Source organism: Toxotes jaculatrix, chromosome 8, assembly GCF_017976425.1.
Source record: "Toxotes jaculatrix isolate fToxJac2 chromosome 8, fToxJac2.pri, whole genome shotgun sequence".
NCBI lineage: Eukaryota > Metazoa > Chordata > Actinopteri > Toxotidae > Toxotes > Toxotes jaculatrix.
The window spans coordinates 10,787,320-10,798,833 of record NC_054401.1 but is presented as its reverse complement, the minus strand read 5'-3'; the positions used below and the strand labels follow the sequence as shown (position 1 = coordinate 10,798,833).

The following is an 11,514-nucleotide window of genomic DNA, read 5'->3' as shown; positions in this document are numbered from 1 at the left end:
TACTGAACACAGAAACTATGCAGTCGTTTCTGCTTCTAAAATACCTAAAACATACCTTTTGCATTTCTGTACTGTTATCTGTTGTTAGTCATCAACCAGTTCTGTATGTTCCTGAAATTCTTGTTATCTCATGAAATACCCTTAGTTTTTTTTTTTTTTTGACTGCTCACTCTCTGATATAGCACATGAACGCTCATCATAGCCTTTGTCATTAGTGGAAAAAGAACTGAGTGGGAAGAAACGGGCCTTTTTCAGTATGTGTGACATTTTGAGATGTCACACGTGGTAAGAAGAGCACAGATGAGATTCATAAAATGAACAAAGGCTGAATTTCATTTGGCAGCTTCAGTTTCAGGGTCCTGGTGGTGTGCGTGCGTACTCAGTGTGGCACTATCACGGCTTACTGGGACTCTTGAAAAGAACAGAGCCACCGTTAATGTCATTAGTAACACCTGTGCTTTTTCCAGTGCGTCAACTCAAAATGTCTGCTGTGAAATTAGGCCTAATATCAAAAAGAGCAAATGACAGTCAGTCAAAGGGTATTCAGTGGGTTTTAATGATAAAGTGACCCTCTACTGACGCTGTTTTGTGCATGAGAGTGAAATATTGGATACCTGTTGGTACCGCACGGATAGCTGGGATAGGATGTGACGTATTTGTAATCCTCTTAGTTTAATTAATCTGAACCAGCAGGCCCCACGCTGCAGCTCTTTCAGCGGCCGAGGTTTCAGAAATCGATTTGATCGTACGAGACGATAAACGGAGACTCGGGAGAAAAACGGCTCTGGAGAACAAAACAGTTTGAAGAAAGTTGGGGGTGTTTGTCTTCGGCCACCTGCAGGATGCTGCCTCGGCGGATGCTGTGGGGCGCTGTGGCGCGTCAGGTCGTTCCGCGTCTGACCTACAGCAGTGCAGCACAGCCACAGGTAGGCCTGCAGTCACACAGCGATGCACACTGCAATGTGAGGCTCAGCAACAGGGCTCGACGGGCCTGCTTTCATGTACAGGCACGCAGCAAGTAACAGTTTCAAGTATAAAGTAAGGCGATTATACAGCAGAGCTACATTGTCCAACAAGACAGATTACTAATATCCTGGCATTTTTATGATACTAGCTACTTTGGACCACCTTGTCTATAGTTTTACAACTGTGTCAAATTTTCTATTGCTCTATACGACTATGATATGTGATTTAAAAATGCTTTTGTGATTCTGAAAGTATTCAGTATCCTTATATTCCATAATATACCACGTGCTACATTTCAGTAATGTAAAATATATTGTCAAGTGTTTTCTATATGCTGTCTCCACTATATGATTCATTTAAGGATATTTTCAGAATCTGTTTTATTTTGTGGTACTTTGCAGCAGTGTCCATTCCCATTCCTTCTGAGTGAATCTCACTTTTATCATATCTTTCTCTCTGTCACCAGGTGAAGCCAAAAAAGACCAAATTTGGCCCTCTGAGCGACCAAGATCGGATATTCACAAACTTATACGGCCGGCATGACTGGAGGTAAAAGCATTTAATGCAAAAGCAGTCTGTCTGGTCTCAAATGACCAGAAAGAAATAATTTTTGTCCTCATCATCTCTGTTTTCGTCTTGCTACCAGACTCAAGGGAGCCCTAAAAAGAGGAGACTGGTACAAGACTAAGGAGATCATACTGAAGGGACCAGATTGGATACTGAATGAGGTCAAAATCTCAGGGCTCCGGGGCAGAGGGGGAGCAGGCTTTCCCACCGGAATGAAGTGGAGCTTCATGAACAAGCCCAGTGATGGCAGGTAGGGACAAGAAAGAAAAAAAATCAGTACCTGAAATGTCAGGGAGGCTTTAGGCCCACATCACAGTCCACAAAATTAATGAGCCTCTGCTGATGTATCTGTGCGCTTTATGTTTGCTTCTTCTCTGTGTCCTAGGCCTAAGTATCTGGTGGTGAATGCTGATGAGGGGGAGCCTGGGACGTGTAAAGACCGTGAGATAATGCGTCATGACCCTCACAAGCTGATAGAAGGCTGCCTGGTGGCTGGAAGGGCCATGGGGGCCCGTGCTGCGTATATCTACATCAGAGGAGAGTTTTACAATGAGTCATCAAATCTACAGGTATACGACTGCATAGAGGGATGGCAATTAGTTTGTGTTGTGCTACATATGTGATGATGTCTTTTTGTCAAACAGGTGGCTATTAATGAGGCCTACAAAGCAGGGCTGATAGGGAAGAATGCCTGTGGCTCAGGGTATAACTTCGATGTGTTTGTAATGCGGGGAGCCGGAGCCTACATCTGTGGGGAGGAGACAGCCCTTATTGAGTCTCTTGAGGGCAAACAGGGGAAACCCCGACTCAAGCCACCATTCCCGGCAGACATAGGTGAGGTAAAAGCTCCACAACCTCTTACATCCGGTTCCCTACAGAGGTTAATTATGGGTTAAGAAACTACGAAATAGGGTAATTTTGTAATTACAGTGCTCAGGTGGTTATTCACTGCTGCTGAATCTGTCTCCCTTAAGGGGTGTTTGGATGTCCGACGACAGTTTCCAACGTGGAGACGGTTGCTGTGGCGCCTGCAATCTGTCGTCGAGGCGGAGCCTGGTTTGCCAGCTTTGGGAGGGAGAGGAACTCGGGGACCAAGCTTTTCAACATCTCTGGTCACGTGAACACACCATGCACAGTGGAGGAAGAGATGTCTATTCCTCTGAGGGAGCTAATAGAGAGACACGCAGGTGTGTGTTTACAGTCCACCTCTGTGTTGATGTTGGTTTGCTTTATGAGATGTTGACATGACTTCCTTCCTACTCTTGTGTGATTGGTGCAGGAGGAGTGAGGGGTGGCTGGGACAATCTATTAGGAGTGATCCCAGGGGGGTCCTCCACTCCCATCATCCCTCGGTATGTGTGCGATGATGTTTTGATGGATTTCGATGACCTGGTCCGTGCAGAGACTGCTCTGGGAACCGCAGCCATCATAGTCATGGATAAATCGGTAAACAGTTCCCTGAATAATCACACAATGCACCGCACCTTCAGTTACAACCAGCCTTCAGTGACACGTCTGTTAAATGTTTTTTCATCTAGACTGATGTGATTCGAGCTATTGCACGTTTGGTTGAGTTCTACAAACATGAGAGCTGTGGCCAGTGCACCCCCTGCAGAGAGGGTAAGGAACTGCAGAACATGTTTAACTCCTTTACTGCCATTCACCATGTAGCCAAGTTTGTTTCAAGGAGCATCAACAGCTAATCAACTTTTTTATGGACTCTCTCTCTTTGCATCCTCTTCCTCAGGTGTGGATTGGATGGATAAAATAATGTGGAGGTTTGTGCGAGGAGAGGCAGCAGTTTCAGAGATCGACATGATCTGGGAGCTGAGCAAACAGATCGAGGGACATACCATCTGTGCCCTCGGGGACGGAGCCGCCTGGCCTGTGCAGGTGACATCTCTTCAACTGTTTTATTAACCATTTTAACATTTGAAGTTCAACATGAAAGAGTGCCTGAGGCTACAAGTTCAAACAAGCACCAATTTGAATTTTAAAAGGCAGCTCTGTTCTTTGCATTTCACTTTGTATCTGCAGGGCCTAATCCGCCATTTCCGGCCAGTCATGGAGAGCCGCATTAGTCAGTATAACAAGAAGAACCCTCCAAGAGAGCCTGAGATTGAGATGATCTGAAAGTGTGCAGGTGTCCATTTCAGCTTTTATCTTTCACAACAAATTTGTTAGATAGCTTCATATTATACCACATTGTAACTTTACCTTACCTGTTACTTTTGAACATAGTTGTGAATGAATATATTTTTCATCTTACGATTGTACAGTGTAAGTCTCAGTTTTAAGTGTCTTTGGACTAGTAGTATATAAATTCTGCAGTAAGATTGTCATTTAATCTACAGTTTATCTTGTCAGGCAGAGCTGTTGACAGCTAATTGGCAGATGTGACTGACCTGGTTTGTGATGATTGCCACATTTGGCAGGACAGACAGACAGGGAAAATACACAGTACAATTAAACACAAGCTCAAAGATGGCAATAAATTAAGTTTATTTCATAAAAGCATGAAATAAATTCATTCAGTTTTCCTACATGTTAGTCCAAATAGGAAATAGAGTAGGAAAAGGTGGTGTCACTGACTGGAAAGGAAAAGGGGTGAAAGTAGGAAATTTGGGGTAAAATGAAAAGTGGTCAGTGATGTACGTCATTGCCATGTGACATTGTTTTTACAAAGACACTATATTCAAACACTTCACCTGGCATGGGTTATCATTCCATTCAGAATAAAACTGGAGGAAGAATATCGCTCATCTGACCCTCTATACATCCACGAATAGTTTAGAGTATCAGTCCTGCAAATGTTCATCTTCAAACTATAGTGTGTGCACAGAACAAAAAGTTTTCCAAAAGATCAGAATATCCATTTGGATCCCAGTACTAAAACAATGCTGAGACCAACATACAGCCATTAAGCGTCATCCACGTGATGAATGGGTGATGAGTGCTGGAAAAAGATGTGCTCAGTTTGGGTGAGCATCCCGTAAGACTCGGTAAAGAGCACCGGGGGAGTGAGATTTTTATGGTGCCATCCAGAAAGGCATCGACTGCTGCTGTGGTTGTGTTTTAGCACGAGGGGGAGGTGGAGGAGGGCAGCGATAGCCCTGTGTCCAGCCTGAGGAGGTGGAGGTGGGGGGAACTGCCCCAGGGTTACCTGGCCCTGAGGCTTTGGAGGTGGAGTGGTCTTCCTCTTCATCAGAAGAGTCGCCGGTGTATGCCACCAAACCTGTTTTCAATCTTTTCACTGTGGGCTCTGAAAGGAGAAGGGGAAGGACAAACAGAAGAAAGGGGAGGGAGGAAGAGGAAAAAACACACAAAAAAAAAACAGCAGCAGCAGCATGTTTCAGATAAGACGGGCACAAGTTAATTATTCCAAACACATTTTGGGAGAAGCAAATAGTTAATAGATTTAAATCATAGTTTGTCAGTAGAGGAGGGGGGCAGCCATTCGGTTGGTGGGGAGCGACAGTGTTAGGGCCGTCCAATCGAGTGGCAGGCCAACGTCACAGGATGAGTTGTGCCCCACCCCCAATCAGTATCCGACATCACCCCAGAGACACATGGAAGAGAAGAAAAACACAGAGAAAAAGAGAAAAACACAAAAACAGGAGAGATTCTCATTAGTGAGGAAAGCAAACAAACAGCAGACACTCCAGACTGATGATGTCATCAGAACGGGACGGTAAGGTAAGGTGGACTCGACTTATCAGACTTCTTTACAAACGACTGAACAATGAACAAAAGATGTCGAGGCATAGCTCCACCTCACTAGCTGGAGATTTCTAGTCACAGCAGCAGAGTCCTGTAAGAGTCATAGGAAGCATAAGGGCCTGTTGGAGGCTGCGTGTGTGAGTATGAGAGCATGTGATGCTGCATTTATCTAATTTGCCACAAGAACAGAAGGATTCGCTTTTCAGATCCAAAAGAACAAGCTTACTTTTTTCTGGATTTGGTAACTATTGTGTCTTGTTGCATGTGCTGGGGCTTTATGTAACAGATATACCTCTTCGACAATCTCAAGTGAAACCACTGACATTGAAACACACTCCAGTGGCCTGGAAGACGAGCTACATTTTACTCTGCAGCTCTACATTAAGACTGTGAATAGAGCTGGGCTGAGCTTATAATTGGGGGCACAGTCCGCGGTCAGGAACTGTGGATTTGGATTTGGGCAGGGATTGGTCAGTCCACAGGATAATGCCCTTACCCACAGGGCCTTGGGGTGCCCTTCTGTCCTCTATCTTCGGTCTCACTCCATTCACAGGCAAAGGTGGTGGAGGCATTAGCTGCCTACTGGAGAACAGAAGGATAGATGGCGTGAGAGAACTATTCCTAGTGACCTTTGCACACTAACTTTTAATTACTAAAATGTAAACAAAACTCTGTGTACCTGTCCCTCTCACTCGACGGGCCAGAGGAACTCGGTGGTGGGGGTCCTGTAGTCTCTGGGCTGCCCACTGGGAAGCCTGCACCTAAATTAGTCATATGAATGGGTCCATGCTATGAGCAGAAAAACACACAGGTGCGATTAGCCGACATCCTCCACTAAACCCTGTCCTGATACTTTAATAGATAATATACCTATCTCAGCACTTAAATGGTAAAAAAAAATCTGTTAAGTTATAGCTTACCATAAGTCTGTGATTACACTGACATTTTTCCCCGTCCACTATCTTAAAGTTTATCAGAAATAATACCTTTTTCTGAAACTCCATATTACCAGTAGAAAGATAAGTGGACTGTAAGTGAACAACAGGAAACAACAGGCAGGGCTATCACAACCACTGTACATAAAACATCTGAAGAAGGGAAGGATAAATCCCAGACATTGAGCCAAGAGAGCAGCTTAAGACAGAGACAACATGACTGGCTGATGGAAGTGACTTGACACAAACTGCCCTCAGGTAAAAGTGAAGACAGAAAAAAAACAACAAGGAGGCTGCAAGATGGAGAAAAAGGAAGGATGAAAAATAAAAACCAGCATAGAATGACGAGGCATTGTAAAGATGGAGGAGCTGTTTTTCACCTGGTATCCAAGTAGGCCGCTGTCCCTCTCGTCTGGCACCTCCTCTGTGAAGCGTCTTTTCTGTGGTGGGTTGGCTGGGGCGGCAGGAGGTGGAGCTTTAGGTGGCACTGCAGCAGATGGAGGAAAAGGTACGGGAGGAAGAGTCTGTAGGGAGAAGGAAAACACTGTTTTAAGTACACTGATAACATTATGACCACCTGCCTGATATTGTGTTGGCCCCCCTTTTGTTGCCGAAACAGCCCTGACCCGTAGAGGAATGGACAGATACCTAGACCCCTGAAGGTGTGCTGTGGTATCTGGCACCAAGATGTTAGCAGCAGATCCTTTAAGCCTTGTAAGTTGCGAGGTGGAGCCTCCATGGGATGTGCCAGACTTGTCTGTCCAGCACATCCCACAGATGCTCAATTGAATTGAGATATGGGGAATCTCAAATTTGTTGTTGTGCTCCTCAAACCATTCCTGAACCATTTTTGCTTTGTGACACAGCGTGTTATCCTGCTGAAAGAGGCCACAGCCATCAAGGTTTCCATGAAAGGGTGTACATGGTCTGCAGCAATGCTTAGGTAGGTGGTGCGTGTCAAAGTAACATCCACATGGATGGCAGGACCCAAGGTTTCCCAGCATCGCGCAGCTTCCGACGGCTTAAGTACTGAGTAAGTATTATTGCTTTGTTTTCTATACAGGTGGTTTAGTAAATGCCCAAATTTGTTTCTTGTTTCAGAGTTAATTTTTTTGCTGAATGGAATTTATTTGACAATGATTCAAAAACACAAATTAATTCTTCAAAACATCAGAAAATGTGTTTATTATTTAAGAAAGGAAGGCATTGTATAAGAGTGGCAGATATGATGACTCACTCCTACCTGTGGCATCGTGCCTGGAACGGGAACAGGGGCAGGAGCTGGAGTTGGGGTGAGAGCTGGAGCAGGGGCAGGTGGGAGGGGGTATTGAGGAGGCACACCTGTGGGTGCTGCAGGAGGTATGGGAGGGGGAACAGTATAAGGCGGAGGGACAGGTTGTGGCTGAGGTGGGGGTACAGGCATAGGGTAGCCTGGCTGGTATCCAGCAGGGGGGTAGTACGGAGGCTGAGGAGGGATCCCGTTAACCACTGGAGGCTGTGCAAAGCCTGGAAGAAGGGGACAGAGGGAGACAGATCGTGTCAGGCTTTTAAAATGACATACAATAATGTACAATATGTTTAACTGATGTTACAGCTGAGGAACAACAGTTGTGCCAGCTCAAGTGATGAATCTCAAAGACAGAAAGACAACCAGTTGCTGTGTACCTTGCTGTGTTGGCATCATTGTGCTCATTTGATTGAGGAAGCGAGAATACTCAGCATGGACCTACAGACAGAGAAACATTGTAAGTCGGGCAACAAAAATAAAAATGTATTATTGCAGGTAATCATATTAAGACACTCGCTAAAAGAAAAAATGCTATGCTAGTTGTTAAAATAAAGCTTACAAAGTAGAGAAGCATGCATTTGGAATTGTCTAAGCTTGTAAAGGGATGCCAGTTGTAGTTGAAAATGGGAAAGTACAGACCTGAACAAAGTCTTGTGGTTAATCATTTCACAGTAATAGGAATTTACTCACTGTCTGAAGCAGGTTCTCACACAAGGTTTTTGCTGCCGCAAGTCCTTCTGGTTTAGGATGACTGGAGAGGAAAAAGACTGGATTTAGCTCTAAAGGGCCCAAGCTGTGGGACAAACAACTTTTGTGGCTAGCTCATTTAACTAATCAGGAATCGTCTCTGAAAAGCAAGGTTTATAGTATTTCTTAATCCACAGGACAACACGTACCTGATGTAGATGTACATGGGTTCAAAGGCCTCTCGTCCAGAAGCAGGCTCTAAACAACCCGACCCTTTTCCTCTGAGGAAGACTTTGGCCCCTGTCTCAGCCTGAATGTGCTGCAGGTACGAACAGCCAGGGCCCTCGACCCGCTCTTTGACCACAAACCCTGGGATAGCATGCTCCAGTCCCACAAAGACTTTATCTTGAACATAATGCATCTGAGACAGAAAGACGACATAAGGGCATAAACACAAATATATATATGTATTCCTGTATGTGATTACAAATACCCATCAGCCAAACAACAATTCATTTTGACCATCTGAGGCACCGTACTGGTGAGGTTTTCTTTATGTCAGTAAAGGAAACTTTCTTACTCCAGACTGAAAGTGTGGTTTGTGGTGGGTCATGGGGGGCAGTGAGGATGGAGGTGGGTTGTGTTGCTGGTAGACTGTGACAGAAGCCCCACTGGGGGAGAAGGATGAAGATGATGAGGAGGCAGTTGCAGCCTTGACCACACCATTGGTGATAATCTCCTTGATTCTATTAACTGCCCCTGGAGAACGAGGAACAAAAAATAGCCTAATTACAGCACATGTGAAGACATGCATTCAGCATTGAGTAAAGATCGTTGGTAAAATACTGACTGTCGACAAGCTCTCTAGTCTGTCCTTGGACATGCAGATACAAAGGCCGATCTCTGTGTGGAAAGAGCAGGAACAAGGTTGTGTTAACAACAATAAACAGTAAGCAGCTAGTTTTATGATCGGTTACTAAATATCAGATAGATCACCCTGGTAGAGCTTTGCCTTTCTCCTCTGCTGTCATGTAGCGCCCTCTGGTTGAGACCGCAGCACCACTAACTTTACTGATCTGCAGATCAACAATGTGAAAGGCAGAAAACATATCAATAAATAATTCACAAGCCTACGGATGAACTTAAATCTGTAATATATGACTGTGCGTGTTGCTGCTGACCTCATCTTGTGTTTGCCCACGTGTCAGGAGATTTCGACAGGTGATTGGGACGTCATTGATCTCAACCTCAGCTACCACCAGGTCATCTTTGGCTTTTGTCGGCACTGGAGGCTTCCCAACACCCACAGCCTGAGTGAGAAGCCAAGAGATGAGGTATGTGTCACTCTAAATAAACTGGGGTCACCATCACTAAACTAGGGCAAGAGACTACAGTAATATTTAGTACTGATGAAAACTTGCGGAGGCAGCAACTTTGTAGTGAACTTAGTCAATATGCAACTTCACCCTTCACCCACATTAGAGTACAGCTCTAATATTGGTGAACACAGTGAGATGTGTTAACAAACACAAAGAATGTGCCACAGATAGCTGTGCCACAACATAATCATGTCATCATGCTGCTATTTAATATTAAGAGAGAGAGATGCTGATAACTGAATGTAGAACATCTTTGTTACCAGCATAACTCTTGTGGCACAGTGAGTGGTAGTATTGTTTAACAACTCAATTATTGTTCCTCAGTTATCACTACAAAGCCACTGTGAAGTCAGATTTCTCCCAGACTTGTGATCAGAAGCACTCATTGCAAACTGAAAATGACAGTTTCAGTTTCACACTCCATTCTTCTATAACCTAATGTGATAAACATCAAAGAGACAGTCAAAGAGATAACTCTACATAGCTACAAATATAACTACGAATATTTTATCTCTTATGAATATGAGACAAGAATCTTAATTATTATAATTTATCTATTATTTTCAACATTAACTTAATAGAGCTCTGCCCCAAAGGTAAAATCTAGCAGTCTGGGTACTTTTATGACCCAGAAACAGAACTCATTGTGATACCTCATCAAATTGATGCTACAACCCCGGTAATTCAGTATTGCCATAATTTAGTCATGTACACTGATTTACAGTATTACCAACAAACGCCTAATACAGTTTGAGATATTAAACTGATAGCTATCATTGTAATAACAGTATCAAAAAGCTCAGGTTTTAAGGACAAATTTATACTGACTCATGATATAGGCTCAGGTGGCTGTATATAAGGTGCACCTAGCCAACTAATGCAATCTAATACAACAGTCTTGCAATACATCCATACATGTTGAAACTGTTTTGAAGAGGTGCTAATTCAAATTTATTACAAATCGAGTTGATGAGTCTGTTTGTGGTGGTATTAAACTGTACTGCATTAGTTTTAGCTAGGTCTCGTAAACAGGCAACTGAGTGTATATTACCCATCCCACTAAAATAGTATGGTGGTCTTGTGCCTCAGCCGATAAAGTTTAAACCATCCCTTAGTAAAAGACTTACAGAGCACATAATGTTATGTAATGATTCTCTTTACCTTGTCAGGAGGCCCCGGGGTTCCTATCTGCGAGGGTTTGAGTTTGCCCTTGGCTACCAACATGGCATTAATCTTGGCAGCCACAGCAGCTGCAGCATCCAGAGCCCCGGTGGGTGCAGCTTCAGCCTCCCCCATCCCTCCAGAGCCGGGGCCGGGCTGGTCCCATTTGCTGCGGCGGCTGGGACGAAAGAGAAAGTATGAAGGATTGGGAAAAGAAAAGGGGGACTGAACTCACCTTCGCTCTTGTTGGTATAACATAAATTTCCGTATAACACCTGCCGTTACGCTAGCTACAGTAAAGCCGACCCCGTTATTGTTTATGCTTTGGAAACTGACCAAGAAGTGAGACTCCAGACTTAAAGGTCTTACTCATTTTTTCCTAAATAATAATTTTGGTTTATTGGGACCATTCATGTATATACAAGCGCATGGACACTTTAAAGCTGTATGCATTTTCTTAAGTAACGTGTAATAAAAAGAGAACTAGCATGAACCAGCGCAGAGGAGCAGTCCGACAACAGTCCGCCATGATTACATAAACTGTTTAACCATAGATAGCTAGCTAGCCGGCTATCTAGTAGCATCTGGACGGCGGCTGAAATACCACAGAAAAAAAAATAAAAATAAAAAAGACATCACGGTATGACCCACTCACCCGCCGTTTTGGGTTCCGCAAAATGACATCAATATCCTGTCAAACGGAAATTTTCCTCTCAGTGCAAAAATAAATGTGGGGGAAAAAACCCTTGACTTCTGCACAGCTCACTCAGCAGACTGTGTTTTGGGTGCTAGCTTCGTGTCTCGCCGTTTC

The 11,514-nt window shown here is 44.1% G+C and overlaps 2 protein-coding genes across 4 annotated transcripts; one reads left to right on the top strand and one right to left on the bottom strand.

Annotated features, from left to right (window-relative positions):
• Positions 1 to 819: 819 nt before the first annotated feature.
• Positions 820 to 8,461, top strand: LOC121185993 (NADH dehydrogenase [ubiquinone] flavoprotein 1, mitochondrial-like). Its single transcript, XM_041044567.1, has 13 exons — positions 820 to 926; positions 1,433 to 1,515; positions 1,613 to 1,783; positions 1,919 to 2,102; positions 2,178 to 2,367; positions 2,508 to 2,720; positions 2,813 to 2,979; positions 3,072 to 3,153; positions 3,281 to 3,426; positions 3,571 to 3,676; positions 7,055 to 7,221; positions 7,783 to 7,933; positions 8,361 to 8,461. The coding sequence occupies exons 1-10, from the start codon at positions 843 to 845 to the stop codon at positions 3,664 to 3,666; spliced, it is 1,416 nt and encodes a 471-aa protein (XP_040900501.1). The 5' UTR covers positions 820 to 842; the 3' UTR covers positions 3,667 to 3,676; positions 7,055 to 7,221; positions 7,783 to 7,933; positions 8,361 to 8,461.
• khdc4 (KH domain containing 4, pre-mRNA splicing factor) lies at positions 4,019 to 11,514 on the bottom strand. 3 transcript variants are annotated; one of them, XM_041044552.1, is made up of 14 exons: positions 11,359 to 11,514; positions 10,704 to 10,881; positions 9,345 to 9,473; positions 9,160 to 9,239; positions 9,014 to 9,066; positions 8,744 to 8,922; positions 8,373 to 8,584; positions 8,167 to 8,227; positions 7,854 to 7,914; positions 7,432 to 7,694; positions 6,569 to 6,712; positions 5,933 to 6,042; positions 5,750 to 5,835; positions 4,019 to 4,795 (listed from the first exon to the last, which is right to left on the bottom strand). In XM_041044552.1, exons 1-14 carry the CDS (start codon positions 11,385 to 11,387, stop codon positions 4,563 to 4,565), a joined length of 1,818 nt encoding a protein of 605 aa, XP_040900486.1. In that variant the 5' UTR covers positions 11,388 to 11,514; the 3' UTR covers positions 4,019 to 4,562. The 3 variants fall into 3 exon arrangements, 2 of the variants coding, with proteins under 2 accessions (XP_040900486.1, XP_040900487.1); XR_005894398.1 differs by having other exon boundaries at positions 4,739 to 4,795; positions 5,933 to 6,014; XM_041044553.1 differs by lacking the exon at positions 4,019 to 4,795 and having other exon boundaries at positions 5,694 to 5,835; positions 5,933 to 6,014.

Coding starts and splice junctions, on each gene's coding strand:
- LOC121185993 (XM_041044567.1), top strand. CDS start 843: ATGCTGCCTCGGCGGATGCTGTGGGGCGCTGTGGCGCGTCAGGTCGTT. Junction 1,516..1,612: donor TACGGCCGGCATGACTGGAG/GTAAAAGCATTT, acceptor TCTTGCTACCAG/ACTCAAGGGAGCCCTAAAAA. Junction 1,784..1,918: donor AACAAGCCCAGTGATGGCAG/GTAGGGACAAGA, acceptor TCTGTGTCCTAG/GCCTAAGTATCTGGTGGTGA.
- khdc4 (XM_041044552.1), bottom strand. CDS start 11,387: ATGTCATTTTGCGGAACCCAAAACGGCGG. Junction 7,695..7,853: donor AATGATGCCAACACAGCAAG/GTACACAGCAAC, acceptor CCCTTCTTCCAG/GCTTTGCACAGCCTCCAGTG. Junction 5,836..5,932: donor CCGTCGAGTGAGAGGGACAG/GTACACAGAGTT, acceptor TCTGTTCTCCAG/TAGGCAGCTAATGCCTCCAC.